Source organism: Macrotis lagotis, chromosome 5 (assembly GCF_037893015.1).
Source record: "Macrotis lagotis isolate mMagLag1 chromosome 5, bilby.v1.9.chrom.fasta, whole genome shotgun sequence".
NCBI classification, from domain to species: Eukaryota; Metazoa; Chordata; class Mammalia; order Peramelemorphia; family Peramelidae; genus Macrotis; species Macrotis lagotis.
This window is the reverse complement of record NC_133662.1, coordinates 58,995,831-59,016,450: the sequence shown is the minus strand read 5'-3', so window position 1 is coordinate 59,016,450 and position 20,620 is coordinate 58,995,831. Positions and strand designations below refer to the sequence as shown.

Here is a 20,620-nt window from a genome sequence, read left to right as displayed (position 1 = left end):
CTTGGGCAAGTCATTTAACTTTCTGGACCCTACTTTCCTTATTTGTGAAATAAAAAAGATTGGGATAGGTTATTTCTGAGTTTCCTATTATTACTATATCTATGACCTTTTGTTTCTAAGTGTAACATAGTATTGAAAATGAAACTACCAGAAGACAGATGTCTTCAGATATTTTCTCAAAATAAAATGTAAACTCCTCAAAAACAGTGAATTTTCTTAATGTTATAGTCAAAGGTTGATGATTGACTGATTCTTCTACCCTATTGGAAAGTGTTTTTATTGAAATCTAAATAAAAAACATAATACAATGTTTGAAGCACACATCTGAATGTTAGTTTACAATTTTACTTCTGACACAAAATGACATTCCAGAATTAGAAGAAATGAAGCAGCATTCTATAATGTGTGTGTGTGTATATATGCTGTATGTGCATATATATTATTTATGTACACATATAAATATTATTATATTTTACCATTTTTAATGTTTCAAAGTGTTAACTTTGAATTAAAACTCCCAAATGTTTTATTAATTTCAAATTTGCCTTATGTCAAGCCTTCATCATTGCCATTTGCTCCCTCAGAGAAGGAAGGGAAACCAGCAAAGAGAATGCATCACATATTTATTTCAACTATTGTACTTTGGCTCAAAATATTTTTCTTTTAGGGAACTTTAGTTCTCTGAGGAACATTTCAGAGACTATGGTATGAATTAACATTGTTATTATCAACTAAAGTACTTAGAAGGCAACTTTTGACTATCATCCCTAATTTAACAAATCATTATTTCTTCTTATTTTACATCTTAGAATAATATCTTCTTATTCTTACATGACATTCATTGAATCAATAATTTTGTTTTCAGAGACCCTAGACCCATGACAACCCTTACCTCTGTAATGGCACATTTGGTAACCGGGAACGGGGCCTGCCCTGATCGTCACCACGATGAGGAGATACAGATCGCGAGCGGTGATGAGCTGTTCTTTGCTGTTCTGGCACAGTTAAAGTAGTAGATTTGCTTTCTCTAGTACTTGACCTATAACCTACTGACAAAAATACAACAGTAGGCAATCAGTGACATTCCTGGGAGCAAATAAGAACTTGGAAGGCATTCTCTTAAAGAAGTTATTGCAAGATCTAGAACAGCCACTAATCCGCTAAAAAGTCTCAGGAGCCATGCACTGAGAATTCATTATTAGCATAATTTCCAAATGTTAATAAGTATAGGTACACAGAGTGTAACATATACATGCATTAGAACAGATTAAAGCTAAGATAAGGGCTACAATGGAGGAACTGAATAAAAATATGACAGTTAAGTTTCCAGACGTTATACACAGTTTGGAGATAGTTGTGTTCCTCCCACTTCATTTGATCTATGAAGTTTTTTAATTGTTAGAAACCATGGGAAAGTACTCTTTACACTATCTTTAGGAGAGACTGTCCTTTGATTTAATGTAATTTGAATTATCCAAAGAGAGCATTTCTATTTCTGTTCTAGACAGCAAATTGACCTTTGTTGGAACTTTGAAAATGGACTCCTAACTAGCATGTTAAAAAATTGTCCAGGCAACAGAATACAGTGTAGGCAACTATGGACCCCTAATTTGATGATGAGCTCTGATCTTTACTTCAAATTTTTTTGTAAGCCATTGCTCAATTTGTGTTATTTCCATTGCAACTAGCACATATGTATAGACAACTCAACAATTTCTGAAGGAAAAAATTCTTAACACAATTTACACACTAACTTATAAGGTCTAATGGAAGACATTAGAACTATCCTATAATGACTTCTGTCATGACACAAATAATAGAAAAAATAAAAGATAAAGCTACTTTGTGTTTATTAAGGTAAAGTTCAACATAAGAAGACAATATCAGTATTTGTGATAGTTTAGAGTAGATTAAAGCATCTCTCAAAGGGTTTATTCTGTCGGAGAATATAAAATTTCATACCATAAATTTACTTCTACATATTGCTTGCCCACATATTGATAGAGCTTTTCTGTAATCTGGGATGTTCAGGTCTCTTCTTTTATTTAACTGGTCTTTCAAATTCCGTGTTAGACTCGTACAAAGTACTAATTGCAGTTAGAATGTCATTATTCCACTACAGTTAATCTTACCTATTTCTATCATACTTATTATAGAACTCTAAATAATATTGTCTAAAAATAAGTCTATGAGAAAGAATTTGCCACTTTTATCAGATATTCCATTTTGTCACTGGTGAAAAATCTTTTACAACATAACATGATAATTATAGATGGCATAAGTTGAAGTTATTGTTTTTACTCAGTAACACAAATCTTGTTATAAAACTATTGCCAAGACCTGTTATTTTGATAGTTTTGTGCACAGGGAAAAGATAAGATCAGTGTTGGATTCTATAATTTATTTAGGAAGATGTTATACCTGCCATTTGTTAGGAATGAAAAGCAAAATTCTCTTCTGACTTTGAATCCTGCCAAGTAAATTCACATATCACTAAAAAGGGTCTTGTTTTAAAGATCCTTGTGTTTTCTTGATTTTATACATTAGGGGATTTGATAAAGGATAGAGTATAAAATATTTACTTGATAGTTAGGAAACTTGATTGAAAGTTACTAGTGACACTGAATTGCAAATATCACTTCAGATAGATCAATCAATAATTCTGGAGTACTTCTTTGGAACTTTTAAAATGCTTTATTATACCTAATTGCATTTTTAAATTATTATTCATGACTTGCATGCAAAATATGACTATAAGAACCCTAGATTCTAATGATCAAAGATTCTGGGACCCTCATGTCTTCTCTAGGAAATAGCCAGGCTCTGGTTAGTACAGGCTGACTGTAGTTAAAGAAACATCTCAAAGCTATTCAAATTATAGCATGAGAACTTCAGAGTAGAGTTCCAAATGTTAAGGGTAAAGGACCCTGGATGAGCACCTTCCGAGTCAGAGACTCTACTTAACAATAATTCAAGTTTCCCAAGTCAGGGAGATAAAAATTCTGTGGCACAGTTTCATTATGAAATAAATATTGGATAAGTGTCATAAAACTATGCTTTCTTATCATCCTTATGAATTAGCAAGTCACAATTTTCAATGTTATAGGGAAGAAAACCTATATATGTATATATAGATTGTACATTATAATGACTAAAGTATATATGAGTAGTATCATGATTTTAAGTGTTGCTATTGAAATTTATCCCCAATATCATGGCTCTTGATGAAAGACATAGGTTAACACAACATAGCTGTATAAAGGCAAGAAGCTCATGATATAAGAAAAAGAACTCAGTGAGGTAGGTTTTTCATATTTTATATAATTATTATTTGTTAAGTAAACGAGAATAATTTACTGGGCTTTGTTTCTAACATTTACCTAATTCTTCAGATTCTAAATCTAGAATAAATATATCATTCTCATACATTACTCTGGTAGGAATACATTTTGCTGAAGTGGGTCTTTTAGTTTATATAAACTTTTTACTTTAAAGTAGAAATTTGAATGTTGATCAAAATTATCACATTCTCAGTTAATTTAAACAGAGTTAATTAAAGAAAATGCTATTTATTCTGAGTCATCATATGACCAAAATGCATGATATACTTTTTTAATAATATACTGATGAGTTAGTAGATTATTGAGGTGAGTAGACCTATTTATCTTAGTCTTTATGCCAAAGGATTTGAGTTTGTGCTTTTGTAACTTTTTCCCTTTGCCATTTTTCATAAGCTACAAGCAATTGTGTTTCCTCTTATACTCATAATTCTAGAGCTAAAAGTTACCTCAGAGGACATGTAGTTCCATCCCCTCATTCTATAAATAAGAAAATTGAATCCGAGGAATTAAAGTAATTTGAGCAAGGTAGCACGAGTATTAAATGTCAAAGATGAGATTTGAACTCAGGTCTTATCACTCCAAAATTAGTGTTCTTTCCATTATAGCACCACGCCTTCCTCAGAATCTAAATAAATATACACACTTTTCAGTTATCACTTTTAAATCTTATGTTTTCAATCTATTATCCTGGTTAGGAACCCTTACAATCAAATTTGTTAAAGCAGTCTAACTTTAAGAGATAACAGAAGACGGTAAGATTGAATAGGTTCTAGATTAAAGGTGTGTGTGTGTTTGTGTGTGTGTGTATGTGTGTGTGTGTGTGTATGCTTCTTCTACAGAGTATGAATTTTACATCAGTTTTTTCTTTTTTATTAATTCTATGTTTCCAGTTCTATTTTGAAAAACTGAGGTCACCAGAAATCTCAACTCTAAATAAATGGAATACCAGATTTACCTTTTATATTCTTGAGAATTTTAAAGTAAACATTGAAAGAACTGCATAGATGAGCAACCACGTATTACCTTCCTGTTTTAGGAGAATGAAAAATTTCAATTCATGTATACTGGCTAATTTTTTTTCTTTTCCTCAATGAGAATCTGGAAAGAAAAAATAAACTAACCTAATTTTAGATGGGGGTCACATTGGAGACTGGAGCCCTAAGAAGAAAATTTTAAAGAGAAGGGAGGGATTTGGACAGAAATCTGGATCCACTAGTCCCTGGGCTGTCTTTGACTTCTGTTCATCATTTATGAACAGAAGTCAAGGGAAGATCAATGGGATTTCAATCACAATCACAGATGAATGTCAAAGAGAAAGAAGTCACATTGCTGACAGAAGTGTGAAAGTCTTAGAGTTACAAAGTTGTAAAATAGCATGTTGGATAAAGTGGATAGAAATTAGAAAGACTCATTTAACTGAGTTCATATCTGGTCTCAGATACTTCCTAGCTATGTGACTCTGACTTGTTTGACACTTGACTGTTTGCCTCAGTTTCCTCATCTTTAATATAATCTGGAGAAGGAAATGGTAAATTACTCCAAATGGAATCACGAAGAGTTGGATGTAACTAAAATGATTGAACAAAAACAATAACATAGACTTCAGGGAAGATGTGGGATGGGAGTGGGAGTCAGTCTAGAGCAGTCCAAGAAAGAGCTATCTTCATTACCTGGAACAAAGGCAGTCAATACAAATAAGGGATTTGCTTCAGGCAAACTAAAATTGGTAAAGAGAAATTAGTAAGAATAAAAGAGTAGAAGATAGTCCAAAAGAAAGCACTATCTTTTTTTAATAACCTCATTAGCACTCATGATTCTGTCATCACTATGCACATGTCTCACAGTTCTATAAATCTGGTATTAGTCTCCCTGTAGCTTCAGTCCCAAAACATCAACTGCCTATTGGATGTTTCAGATTGGTCCTTTTAAATACAACATGTCAAAAATTGAATTTATTTTCCCTTCCTCCCCAACTCACCCCTTCTGTCAAATTTACCTACTTGGAAGATACTTGGTTACTTTTGTGAACTAAATGGTATAATTATGTTACCCAAAGAAAGGAGGTTAAAAATGATTATTCATTGATTTTATGGATCAAATAGATATTAGCAGTAATACTTAAAACTAAAAATATCACAAATGATTGTTTTTAGGATTATTATTTCATTATTAATAAATTATAAATTTAAGCTTAAAAATGCAGTTTAAGTTCTATCTGAACACTAGTCCTTTGTGGAGATCCCTCTAATTCCTAGTGCCTTTCCTCCCAAAGTATTTTATGTAATTACTATGTAACATAATTTCTTAATAATAAATTCCTAATTTTATTCTTATGCTAAATCTATTTTATATGTATTCATTTCTCCCATTAGAATATATTTGAGATTCAGTAAAACTAACCAATAATCTTGTCCAGATAGGATGTGACAGGTGATTCCTCGACTAAAATCTGAAGAGGAGTCATTTAAAAAAGGAGAGATTTTTGAAATATGTATATATAGATAAAGATAAAATGTTAGAGTTCTATAATTTATGTTTTTTCCATTAAATTGTTGTCATGATCTCCCTTATTCACACACACACATAATTTATCTATAATGTAAATAGTATTGTCTTAATAAAAATATAAAGGAGTAGAAGGGGAAAGGAAAATAAGATCTTTTAAATCAATCTGCAAAATAGTCTTTGTGAGAAGTAAAAGTAAGAAGGGCAGCAAAAAATAAATAAATAAATAAATGAAAAGATACAAACAATAATAGTGGAAAATTAGTGAAATATTCGTTGGATCTCAATGGAAGAGAGATCCATGATTACAAAAGATAGCTAATATAAGTAAAACAAAGGACAAAACTTTTTTGAAGACTTGGCCATCATAATATTGGTGCTGGTGGTGAAGAGTGAAGAAAAGAGATGATATAACTAAATTTTAGCTAGAAAAGATGACAGTTCAATTCCGTCTTTATTCAAGGCACACTTAGGTAGGAATGTCATATAGCATCCTTCTTTGACTTCAGATTCGTGATGTAATTAAGATACAGAACTCTGGATAAGGAAACTTCCCCCATCAATACAGATTTGGTATTGCTTTACTACATGTAAGTTGCCTGTGAAAGATTGTCTCTCTAAATCACAGAGTCAATATATCTGGTATGGGATTTGAACCCAGGTCTTCCTAACTCCTGGCTCTCAATCTGTGCCATTATACTTAAAAATACTGCCTAAATATATTTCATAGGTTATCTATGTATGAACTATGTATTCTTGAGAGAACTCTAAATATTGTATATGATTTGTCTTTTTTTGTTATTATTATAAGTCTTTTCTCCTTTCCTCTTCTTTTCTTCCCTCTCCTCTCTTTCTCTGCCTCTCAATTTGTATTGTTTTAATGCATATATTCTCTTAGTAATACTGTATGACTATGAATCCTGGAATGCTTGTCTTTGAACAATTAAAATTGCCTAAAGGGTAATGAAAATGTTGATGCACAATGGTTATGAGTAGATCATAACATATTCCCTTAGAAGACTCACTAAGAATTTCTAAAAGTCTATCTCAAGAAGATGTACAATTAAAAGAAGAATGGAACCAATCCTATATTGAGATTAAAGGATAAAGAATTGGATTGTAGGTATTCCAGTAGTACTCATTTCTCATCAAGAAATCCAGATGGAATTCCCATATTAATGAAGAGATGACAGGATTTTCATGGGATGAGAAAGGTTTGCAATTATTAAGGGAATCCTTAATGGATGAGCAAATGCATCAAATCATCATCAAATGTCACAAATTATCAGCATCTGAAATGTCAGGTCAGGCATAGTTTCCAAACTAAGAACAAAATCTACTTCCAGATACCAAAAAGGACAAATTTCCCCAAATAGACTCAAAATACATAGAAATAGGCGATACACCAATGGAAGAAGGTTGACAGCCTCTAAGCATTTTCTTAGTTTGGGGGGATAATAGAGAAAAGGCTTTTCTTTAAGTCCAAGCTCTTGATACATATTTGATGTGTGACCCTGTGCAAGTTAGTTAGCCTCTTAAGTGTTGTAGCCTATTCTCTAAGATTATAGGTTGCATAGAAGGTGTTAAACTATATTTAGAGGAAGTTCTCCATTGGAAGGTCACATCACCAATTAAAGCTCCTATCTCTATACATATTTAATACTGACTCAAATAGAGAAATAAAATGGCAAGGTGAGGAGGTTGTCAAATAATAGACTCCATAGTGGCAGAATCATCAAGCATAAAACATATTTCTTTCTCTAAGGATTCCAGTAGCTTCTTAGAAGACATCTCTACAAGCTCTCCACATACAATAGGTCTTTCTAAAATGAAGTTTCATCTGACTTTTAGACTGACCAGAAACCATGATCCTTGGAAGGAAACAATTATTATATGGGGTTTAAGTATTCACATCCTTATAATGAAAAAAATTAAAAAATAACTATAGACATCGCATGCACAGAAAAGAACGATAAATCTGGATGGAGAGAACTTTATCTCCCCATGGGTCTCTTGAGAGTAGTTATCATCTTACCTTTCTTTTTATACTGAACTCATATCAAGTGATTAATGAATGCTCTTGCATTCCTTTCTGTTCTATAACATGTGATTTCTATGCTCCCTTCCATCTAAATTCTCTGACTCTAACCCAATCAATATTTGGGGGAGGTAATACTTATGGTACAGTGGAAAGAATAGTAATCTGGAGTAAAAGGACTTGCATTTAGCTCTCTTCTCTGACTTTTTTGCTACCTATGTGACTTTGGACAATTACATGTTAAAATATGGAAGTTGAACCACATGGTCTCTGGGGTCCTTTAAGATTCTAACTCTATGATGCTAGAATCTTATTCCCTCAAGTTTGGGAAAATTACATGTTTCTCATAACTGTAACTGTTAGTTATTAACCATGGTGGAATTATTCATATTTTGCATCTTGCTAGGTAGAACTATATAGAAATATGTTTCATTTTAAGGATACACACCTCTGAACTTAGTTGAATTATTTTATATGAAATATCATACCAATGACAGCATCAATATTAATAATACCTTACAAAAACTATTGACTCTTCTTACTTAATATGTAATCAGATATTAAACAATCAACAGCTCCATGTTTAGGATAATATGTTCTAGCTAAAAATGAAATACATGGAATCTTGTCAAAGAGATGGAACATTAGAAATTATTCTTTACTATTCTAGGTAGACATCTCCCTTTTTTACCTTTAACTTTCAGACTCCAATTTTACCTCTCATTTTTATGACCAAAGAATCATTTTAAAAAAACATAGTAACACTGTATCCTTTATAATGTCACAAACAATTTTACTAATTGATTCTAAGGTTTAAGACTGATTTGATAAAAAGAATGCTGATGAATTTTTGTGGTTCTTTTAAAAGATATTTGCACACCCAGAGTAATGATAATGAATGTGTTACATAGGTATGAAAGATATAGCCATGCCACATGCAACTTTAACTACTACCATGCATAGTTTCAGTATATTCCATGGAAGGCTATATTATGTTCAGAAGCCTATGAAGGAAAAATCATAAAAATGTGATACAAAAAAATGAGAGTGGAATTTTTACAATTAAAATGAACTGAATTCTTTAAAAAAATTCATCTGTTCACTTAGTGCTTAGAGCATTGTAAAATAATTTAACTGGTCTCACTCATCATACTTCTAGGCAATAAACTGATGGAGGTGAATAAATGGAAATGTTAATTGCTAGATGTCTGTCCATTTTCAATAGCAATTTAGAAGGAAAGTCACCATGGAATAATTAATACTGATTTCAATAGAATACTACATCTCTAAATCAGCCTTGGGGAGGATCCTGGGTTACTAGGAGAATAAGCCAAAGCACAAAGAAGCAGCAACATGCTCTTGTACCCACGCACCTGGAGGAACTACTCCAATACCATCATCAACCTCATAATCTGAGATGTCACTATCAATGATTCGCTGAGATCCTGCACAATAGTAAGGCAAATACATACCCATGTATCTGGTTGATTTGAAAAATATAAACGATCAATTTTTTAAAAAATCCAATAACAATGTTATGGAAGAATTAGAACAATGCAGGATAAATGTTTAATTTATTCATAATCTGGAATTAAACCACACCCACATCATCTTATTGCTTACCATACATGAAACCTTGAGGAACATCATGAGAGTCCTGTTATTCTTGTATTCATCATTCCCATTGAAAAGACTTCCACATGGTAGATAGGTGGAGAAAGTTATTTCTTTTTTTTTGTTTATTTACTTTGTTCTATTTTACACTATAATTGAATGAATTTTGTACTTTTTTTAATTGACTTTTTTTCCATTGGAGAATTCTAATAGAATTGGAATTAGAAAAGTGATGACAGCAGTATCCCAGTATTCCTTCTTCAAAACTCAGTCCAAAGCCTACATTCAGCAGGAATCTTTTCCTTCCAACTGCTAATGCTTTCCTCTCTCATTTACCTTCATATATTTTTATATTATATATACTCTAACTATTTACATAATGACTTCCACATTAAAGCATTTGATCACTCAGAGCAGCTAATAATATTTTTTTTGCCTTGTGCATCCATCCCCATTGTTTAACACATTGATTGGCATAGAGAATAAGAACTTTATAAATACTTGTCTGAGTGACTGATTGACTGAATAGTACAGTTGATTTTTGGACCTGAAAATACTGGTAATTATGCTCTCATGGGTGGTCAGGAAATTTTAGAGAGGTATTGAAGACATGAAGAGACCTTTCTGTATAACATTATCCTCAGAATTTTTTTTTTCTAGTCTAGATGTAATTTCATTGTTATCGGAATTCTCAGTCTGGAAATTCCCCCCATTGATACAAGGTAACAATTTGTCTATAACTCTTTAAGAGCCTTAAAGAGTTGTCTGAGAATATTTTTATATGGTCATGCACTTAGTATCAGTTTGAGGCAAAACTTTCACTAGATTCCTGACTCCAAGATTAGTAATGTGGTGCTACTAGTGAAAAGCCTGTCAGATTTAGAATTAGAAGATGTGAGTTCAAATCCCAGTTCTATCACTTACAGTCCTTGGGTAAATCACTAACTCCTGTAAATGAGAGATTAAACTCTATAGCCTCTGAGGTCTTCTCTAGTTCTAAATCTGTGGTCTTATGATTGTCAATTCACTGATAATACTATATTTAAGAATAATTATCCTAACAAAATGGAAAAGTGTACTTGAAATCTAGCTAAAACAATTGAGATTCATATTTTCAAGAGTTTTCGGAATGGCTAGGTGGTACAGTGGATAGAGCACCGGCCCTGGAGTCAGGCCTTGGGCAAACTACTTAACCCCTTTGCCTTGCAAAAAAAAAAAATAAACTAAAAAAAAAGTTTTCACACTTAGTTTTGAACCCAGACTTCCTTGTGACTATGATGATGTTAAAGCTTATCATTATGTATAACATAGTATGATATATAGAATGTCAGGAACAACATTTCAAATCCAACCTATGACAACGATTCACCATACGACCTTATAAAAGTTACACCTAGATCAATTTTCTCTTTTATGATGTTATTGATAATAATTTTTTCATAAGGTTGTTAATAGGTTTACATAATAAGCCATTTATAATGTGTTAAATGAGTTTGAACTATTGTTGAAATTGGTAACAAAGTACATATTAATACACACATATATATGTATGTATATAAATATATATATATATATATATATATCTCAAGGACGAGCATTATTTACTTAAAAGTCAAATTGTTCCTTAAAATCTCTCACAAATCTACATCCCCACTAAGTTTTCAAATGTTCACACAATTTCTAAACTAATATTGCTTAAAAATATATGACTTAAATGCTTAAAACTTTATTATTGCCAACTGTACTGTTCAATCAACATAAAAAGACCTGTAAGAGGGCACAGAACACTAGTTATTAAAAATAAATATATGATTATTTAAAAAATAATTAAGGGCCTGCCATAAGTCAGTAAAGTACATAGTATAAGATTATGAAGTTTTAAATTTATAAAAACATCTATTTAACTTTCCTAGGTGCAAAATGTATTTGGCATGATTAAATGAAGTCTCTATTAAGTATCCATGAAAATGTAAATAAATAATAGATACACAGACAGATTATATATAGATAACCAGGCAGATAGATGATAGATATAAATAGATACTAGATAGATAGATGAAAGAAAGGAAAGAAGAAAGACAAATGGATAGACTGATGAGAAGTAGATATAGTAGATGGATAGAAAGACATAGATAGATAATAAAAACAGTTACTATTGCTATAATTGCATCCTAACTTTAACTTTGTTGCTTGAAACTTCTTTCTAATATTATCTCTTTTAAAAATCTAGAAATAAAATTCTACTCATACTTACAACTGACTTCCCTCATCTATTTCACCATTGCCATCCTACAGTTAATATTTCTGCTAAATGGTAACATTAAGAAGATCTCAGTCTTACTTTGTAGTTTTTTGCTAGAGCTTTCCCCATGAATATGTCTCCTTGGCATGAAAGGTGATGGCTGAGGCAGAGGTAGAGAAGATTCATCGTGTGTCTGCAGTTTATACCAATGTGGTTCATCATCTAGCAGGGCTGTCTCCAGCTCTATGAGGATCTAGTGAAACATTTGTCAAATTAAATCAGGAGGCAGTCCTAATGCTTACTATCAAATTAATACAATTTACATTCAGAGATATTTTATTTAACATTTAAAAGGCAAAGCACTCAAATCTTCATAGTATACATCACCTCTCCAAGAAATTCACTTTCTTCTTCTTGTACTCTTGGTTGATCCCACACAGTTATTTCTAACATTCGTTCTCTGAAATCTCTACGGTGCACATGCGAATAGAGAAATGTTTGGTTCCATTTTGGTTCTAGGACTTTCTTTACTGTTTTGGTCCTCCTTTTACTTTTATCACTGAAAAACAAACATCTTTATAAATTTTTCTAATTAATATTATTTTTTAATAAAAATAAATGTATTTTTTCCTCTCTCCTATCCCTCTCTTCAAATGTGGGAGGAAAAGGAAGGTTTTTTTCACTTTTTGCAAGGCAAACAGGGTTAAGTGGCTTGCCCAAGGCCACACAGCTAGGTAATTATTAAGTGTCTGAGACCAGATTTGAACCCAGGTACTCCTGACTCCAAGGCCGGTGCTTTATCCACTACGCCACCTAGCCGCCCCCAAAAAGGAATTTTTTAAAAAAATAACAATTTCCTTGTAACAAATACACAGAGTTAAGCAAAATGAATTCCCTCCTTGGTCATATCCCCCCTTCAAAAATGTGTCTCATTCTGCTCCCTGAATATATCACATCTCTGACAGGAGATAAAATGGCATGCTTATAACTTATAAAGGAAAATAGGCACATGGTATCAACTACTGAATCTGTATAAGATACTATTGTCATTTCATTATTTCATTATATCAATTACCTATATCCTAGAGATTATAGGATTTTCTTGGAGATTACAAAATTCTAATTCAACTCCCATTATGCAAGAGTATAAACTTTTTTATAATACCTACATTTTAACTATTTTACCAATATAAAAGCCTAAGAAATTAAAATTTTGATTAAATCATCTGGGGACATTAAAATTAAGTATTTAGAAAATATCGTGGAAACACATGATTTATAAGAACTACAGGGAAGTCATCTCATATATGGACAAGTAGTTCATTTTCTAACCTATGTTTTAATCATTTTAGGAAAAGAGGTGTTTTGTGTTCTCTTAGTGGAATAATTCTCGAATGCTTTCTCCTCCAAAAGAATTATTACCTTCTATCCGGAAGAAAGTACATTTTCACATAGGGATTCCTGGGTCGTCCATCCATTCGAGGGGGTAGTTCTCTTGCCTGAAGAACATTTACAATAAGTTGATGTCCTACTTTGTCATACCACAGCTTCACCTATGGGATAATCAGGATGGTATAAACTGTTAAAAATCTAATTATAAATTGACATTAGTACAAAGTGAGAGCAAAACTAAAAATCAAAATTGCTACTTAATACACCCATAGTAAAAATTTAATAATCTTTTGATTGATTATTCTGGAGGTGAGTAAAGCAATTTTTCAGTAAATAATTCCATGAACACCAAACTCTAGACTTTAAAGAATATGTCATCTGGGCAGAATAAAAACTGGATATTTTAATTTTTATCTTAAAATTCTAGGAAAAAATGGTTTTTACTTCTGATACTCTTACATAATAATTTCTTCAGATTTATGCTTTTATCTTTAATTTTTTAATCCTTAATTTAATTAGCCCAAAAATATTTTTAAAATTTCATTTTGCTGTATTGAATGCTGAAAATACTATTTGTGATGTTGAGATACATTAAAAGAGAATTAAAGTAGGCTAAGGTATTGACAACATGGACTTAAAAGGTAATTGATTAATAATAAACTGTGAGGGGTTCCTAGGTGGCACAGTGGATGGAGCACTGGCCCTGGAGTCAGGAGGACCTGAGTTCAAATATGACCTCAAACACTTAATAATTGCCTAGCTGTGTGACCTTGGGCAAGTCACTCAAACCCTGTTGCCTTAAATAAATAAAAAAAAATTTAAATTAATAAAATAATAAACTGTGATGTTTTTAGCCTCAGAGGTCATGTGGATTTTTTCCTCTTTAAAATTTAGATGTAGAGTGCCAGTTGACCTTTAAGATAAAAAAGGAGAAATTAGAAAAAATATAAAGAAATTCAATTTACCTCACATGAGGTAATTTTATGAAAAGGTGAAAAGTTTAGCAATCATAGAAAAGATATGAGAAATAAAATTCAACCTTCAGAAATCTATATCTCTCTTCCTCTATGATCTTTTATAGATTATAAGGTTCTTGAGGGAAGAGATTATTTTTTTTGTATCACTATCACTTAGGAAAGCTTATGATATATAGAAAGATGATAATAATAATAATAATGATGATGATGATGATGATGTTTGTCTTTCATTCTCAAAGACCATGACATCAGGAAGGTGGTGCCATGACAAGCACATGAATTGGATTTGAGTGAGAGGGTGCTGTGCTAAGTCTCCAGACTCACTTTCTCCTCTAGAGCCATCTAGATCCAGTGACCAGATATGAATTAGGACAACTGGAGATGATCATGGATGTGAGGCAATCAAGGTGAAGTAACTTGACAAATGTTTGTTGAGTGATTAAATTGCCTTAGCTTTTGATCATTTGTTTTTTGAAAAAAAAATGAGATATGCATGATTTGTCCTAAGTCAAACAAGAATTAAGAAGAAGCTAGAAGTTGAATCCTGATTTTAATATTCCAGAGTCAGTACTTTCTATTTTATCAAGATGGAATGTCTCCTTCTTTGGATCAGATTTATTTGTATATTTAAATCCATCCATAAAAACTAGATAGTTCTACAATACTAGACTATAGTGGGGTTTTGTAATATAACAATGAAATCTGATTACAATACTTACTGGGAGCCCTTCCAATTCTAAAGACCTATGGTTTTTTGAACTGCCTTGCTGGAAAATAACCTGCATCTAGATAACATAAGGCAAGACATACTTTTACAAACTTTTCTGTTCTATCTAATAAATTCGTTGAAGCAAGGGTATTGATCTTGTTGTAAGTCAATTCTCAGTCAATTGACAGGTATTTATTGAGCAGATACTGTGCTAAATTCTGGAGAAACAAGAAAAGCTTAAAGATGGTCCCTGCTCCAAAGCTGCTCACAGTATAAAGGGGGAGACTTCATGCAAACAACTATGTACCAAAGAAAAAAGTATAAACAAGATGATTTGAAGATAATCAATAGAAAGGAAGCATTAGAATTAAAGAGGATCCAGACAGATTTCTTGTGAGAAGTAAAATTTTAGTTGACAATTGAAGGAAGCCAGGAATCCAAGAGTTAGAAATAGAAAGGAAAGAATTACAAGCATAGAGGAAAGCTAATAAATATGCAGTGTCTATAGTTCGTTAACAGTATATATTTGTTAAGTCTACTATGTGCAGTCACTATGCTAAGCTCTAGGGATATAAAGAAAAGCAAAAGACAGTCCTTTTTCTCAAGAAGCTCACCTTCTAGTGGTGGAGGACAACAGATAAAAAGAAACTAAAAATCTAGAGGAGCAGAGGGATGGAAGTGTATCTGGAGTAAGGCAGGACAGAGCATGAAAATGTCCAGGAATACAACTGGACAGGGACTAATGAGATGGTTGCCCTGGACCCCCTCCTTAAATTCTAGGAAGAGATGAATTGTCTTATTTAAGAAACAGGGCATAGATGTCCCTGACTGGTAGAGCACACAGGTCTGAATAAGGTATATGAAAACTGGAAAGGTAAAAAGGTGGGAAATTATGAAAGGTTTTACAAGGCAAATAGAGATTTTATATTTGATCTTGGAGGTGATAGGGAATGACTAGAGTTTATCAAATAAAGGGGAAAGGGGTGTCTATGCTTAAGGAAGATAAACTTGGCACATGAATAGAGGATGAATTGGAGTAAGAAGAGACTTGAAGCAGGGAAATCAACCAGCAGGCTACTAAAGTAGGCGATTTGCAAAGAGGGTCTATGTCAAAGTGGTAGCAGCTTCAGAGGAAAGGATGAAACACATATTTGTGTGTAAGTGTATGTGTATGTGTGTGTGTATACATACATATATATATACATATATATATATATATTTATGTATATATGCATTGTTTGGGAAATGTTGAGTTAAAGATGTTATGGGACATCCAGATGAAGATATCCAATAGGCAGTAGGAAAAGTAAGGCTAAAGGTCAGGAGCAAAGGTGGATTTAAGAATTATTAATATAGAGATAATAACTGAATCCATAGAAACTCATAAGATCACCAAGGAAAATAATATAGAAGGAGAAGAAAAGGTCCCAGGACAGAGCTCTGGAAGATACACACAGTAGTGTGACCTGGATAAAGATTTGGCAAAGGAGACTGAGGAATGGTTAAGTAGGTAGTAGAAACAAAATAGAGTTGCGTCCTGAAAACTGAAATTTATCAAGGATAAAAGAGTGATTTAGCTGCTCAAAAACTACCTATAGGTGAAGGATAAGCATTGTGAAGAATCTATTAGGGTGGGCAATTAAAAACAGTAGTAGTGATAATAGCAGTAGTGGTGGTGGTGTTGTTAGTTGTAGTTGTAAGTAATAGTTGTAGTAGTCATAGTAGTAGTGTAGTAGCAGTAGCAGTAGCAGTAGAGTAGTTGTAGTAGTAGTAGTAGTAGTAGCAGTAGTAGTAGTAGTAGTAGTAAGATTAGGTGTAGGAGTAGGAGTAGTAATAGAGAAACCTGGAAACACCTATGAACTGATGCAGACTGAAATCAGCCAGAAAAATTAATATTTTCTCACTTTTGCTACAAACACACATACACAACACACACACACACACACACACATACACACACACACACACACAAAGTATCATAAAGTCAAACAGTCTGAAAAGACTTAGAAAATCTGATCAGTGCAATGACCAACCATAATTCCAAAGGACACATTTTAAAATCCACTGCCTATTAGAGAAGTGTTGGACTCAGGGTGTAGATTGAGACATATTTTTTTGATGTGACTAAGATGGCAATTCATTTTGTTTGATTATGCATTCTTTTACAAAAATTATTTTTCTTTCTTTTTCAATTTTGGAGAATTAGGAAGGAGAAAAGGCAGATTATGGAATGTTTGAAAATAATTAATCAAAAATTAAGAAAATAATGAGAATAATGAACTTTCTCCAGCATTATCAAAAAAATACTTACAGAAAGTTGCCCTGGTAGGACCTGAGGGGCATCCTTTAGTGCTCCAGGACTAGTTGGAGAAATAACAGAAATGGAAGGCCTTTCCATCTTTTGAGATTCAAAGGAACTTGAACCTGAAATAAGGAAAAAAGTAGAAAAGACAACTGATAAATTATGGCCAAATAAGGTCACAATGAATACATATGTATAAAATACACCAGGCATATTTTAAACATTATAAATTTTTGGTTAATGAAAAACTATCAAACTTTCATATTATGAAATTTGTGTGTTTTTAAATATGGTTAATTGCCATTTCCAAGAGGGAATGATAGATTTCAAATATAAGAAATAGGTTCAACATTCACTTTGAGTTACCAGACTCTAACTACATGTGCCATTCTGAAAGTTTACTCACATTAATCAGGACCTAGGATAATGATAAGTGTAGATAAGGATGGTAGTGTATGCAATTAATGATGATGATGAAGGTGTTCATTTAATCACATTGGTGCAGTGGTTAGTTTTATCTGTTACCTTCATTGTAAAGTTGTAATAAATCTGATAGAAAACAGCACCTGATGTCAGATTTATTTATCTTTTTCTTAGTTTTATTCCATTTTTTATTAGAAGGGCTACAAAATAAATCTCTAAAACAGAAAAAGTACAGAAATGGCTTCTGAAAAATGAAAGAAAATTTAGGACTGTGTTATACACTCTGGTTTAATTATTTACCAAGACTATTTGAATGGTATTGAAAGGCTTAAGTTAATCTTCATTTGCACTTTTGTCATATTTTTATCATATATATATATATATATATATATATATATATATATATATATATTTACAATGCTCAGAAACAGGGAAGTAGCTAATTAAAAACTTTTCACTTCTATAACATTTTAGTTCTCATGGTATTGTGGGCTAGAATTGATAAGAATAAATAATTCACAAATTTAAATGAACTCATAGCCTCACTGAATATAATGCCATTTGCTTGATTTTACACACTTTTCAAACTCATGCTCTATAGTTGAAATGCTTAAGAAATATGAAGGATCTTTAATGGTATCATTACTGATAGTATGGATAATTACAAATGGGTTACTATTGCCAGCATGAGGCTCTGAATGGCATATTATCATTATTATGATGAAAAAGAATAATTGGTAAAAAGGTACTTTATTACAATTCTATATTTGGGGTCTATGCTTGGAAATTTAAAAAATGTATATTGAGTTTTCTCATGTGAGACATATACATCTTTTAATTTCAGAGCATAGACCCCAAGTACAAAATTGTAATAAAGTACCTTTTTACCAATTATTCTTTTTCATCATAATAATGATAACCATGACTTTCTAACCCCCAATACATTGTATGTCCATATTGTTTCCACCTAAGTCATGGCTTATAGGCCTCTACTTGCCTATACTTCAGTGTCCTTGAAGCAATTATACATTCTCTTGTGTTTAGTAATAGAGTAGTAATAAATAAATTCAAAAGATATGACTTTAAAATAGAAAGAATCATTTTAGATGAATGAATCAAAATAAGTCTTTATACTCACTAGATTCTAATGGAGGATGGGAGCTCTCAGGAATCCTTGGAATATCACTACAAAGAAATATTATGTATTTTTTAAAATCAGCCAAATTCAGTCCAAGAATCTTTCTGAAGGTCTCATAATTTTATTTGGTTTCAATGTGATGGCATAATCCTTTTGAGATTTAAAAAGGAGTGGCAATGGAACAGAGTTACTGTAAAGGCAGCTACTAATGTGCATGGATGTTACATATTACATAAAATTGCATTTCCCAAAGGAAGACTTCAAAGATCAAAATAACAAAACTTTTTTTTATAATGACAACAATCACATTAATATTGTGACTAGATTTGCCACAATATTTTTACTACCAAAACAGTAGGTTTTGGATACAAGAAATGTTCAAGTACTGCTAATACTAATGCTTCACTCTAGATAGATAAATCAGAATGACACAAATTATGCAACTCACTAGTAGGCTTTACAAACACATCTGAAAGAGTTTACTGAATGCAGTTGATGGAAAATATCTTAAAAATAAAAAAAGAGTGCAGATGATGTGGGCAAAGTTAAGCCTGAAAATGATGAAGTGCTTTGGAAATTAAATCAAGCTTGCAACATAAAAAGCTAAAAAATTACACATATGCCTTATATAGAGAGAACTCTATATATGAAGTATACCTAAATATACTATTGTATGGCTATTTACCACATAATGAGAAAGTAGCATTCAATCCATGGGAAAATTCTATAGATTTCAATATGATATTATTTTTGACAGACTAGTATTTAATATGTCATATTCCTAGTTTAATTACAACCTACAGAAGCACTGACCAAAATGATCTAAGGACTCTAACTGTACATAACTGTAACTTGTATTTTTATTTTATAAAATGATTACCTTCAATTTGACAAAGGAAACAAAGCTATAGGGAGAGCACAGAAGACCACAAATGGACATAACAAATCAAAAAGAGATTGGAATTTGGACCTGGAAAGACAATCTTCAGTAGAGTATTTAAGAAAAACTAACCACTAAAATTAATCTCAGCACAATGAATTCACAGGTAAGGAGTATGATGGACCAAGCCTCACGTTCTAACATTAGATTGATATGTTACACAAAATGCATGTGGCAAAAGTGGAAATTTTCATTTACTTACAATGACTTTTTTCCCTAAAGATCTGCCCTTGATGGAATCAAAATAATTATATTATTTCTCCTACATGTTTTCAAAACTGCCTACTGGACAATTTTTGTGGTTCAATCAGCATGTTAAATCTTTCATCAACCACAGAATTTATCTCTATATCTTATTATTTTCAGTTGTATGGCCCACATTTAACAGCTGGCTAAGATTACTAATTCAAATGAAGTAGAGGTTAGCTTAAAGAGCAGTGCTCTGTAAAATTGTTAATTGAGCTTTCAGGAAAATTTTAATTTGAGTGGCAGTATTAAAGAATGGAATCTGGACCAAAAAATTATTATGAGTCTAGAATTTATTAAGGGGAATGGAGCTTATCTCAAAATGCATTATTTTCATTTAGTATAGATTTTAAAGTAGATCTTTTCAAAAATACCTAATGCTGTCATTTCTCTAATACTTCCAGAAAAGATGTGTTTGATGACACATATGGAAGAAGTCTGAGAACTATTCTGACCAATATACAGAACATTCTATTTATGTGAAGACATGGTAGGTATTGTCAATTTCAAGTTTTCTACCATAAAACTAGTCTCATAATTTTAACCAAAAGATATATATCCTTGGACTTATTCTCAGAGTAATCTTTAATCAGGATCTGATAACAGTCTCTGAAGAAATAATTATCTCCTGCTCTAACTTCATTAACAATTTTGTATTGAACTACCATTACATTATAAATAAGTACCTTCTAACACTTCAGAACATTTTTCTTTGGGTGGAAAATGAAGAGCTTTAGGAAGTTGTCTATTTCC

At 32.0% G+C, this 20,620-nt stretch overlaps 1 protein-coding gene across 1 annotated transcript in view; it reads right to left on the bottom strand.

Annotated features, from left to right (window-relative positions):
* Window positions 1–20,620, bottom strand: part of RIMS1 (regulating synaptic membrane exocytosis 1) — a 658,456-nt gene that overhangs the window by 206,090 nt on the left and 431,746 nt on the right. The window contains exons 9-15 of the mRNA XM_074237321.1: window positions 18,682–18,728; window positions 17,130–17,242; window positions 13,163–13,293; window positions 12,128–12,299; window positions 11,840–11,993; window positions 9,258–9,329; window positions 893–1,049 (exon numbers count right to left, since the gene is read on the bottom strand). Of these exons, the coding sequence (XP_074093422.1) occupies window positions 893–1,049; window positions 9,258–9,329; window positions 11,840–11,993; window positions 12,128–12,299; window positions 13,163–13,293; window positions 17,130–17,242; window positions 18,682–18,728 (846 nt within the window). The remainder of the gene's footprint in view (window positions 1–892; window positions 1,050–9,257; window positions 9,330–11,839; window positions 11,994–12,127; window positions 12,300–13,162; window positions 13,294–17,129; window positions 17,243–18,681; window positions 18,729–20,620) is intronic.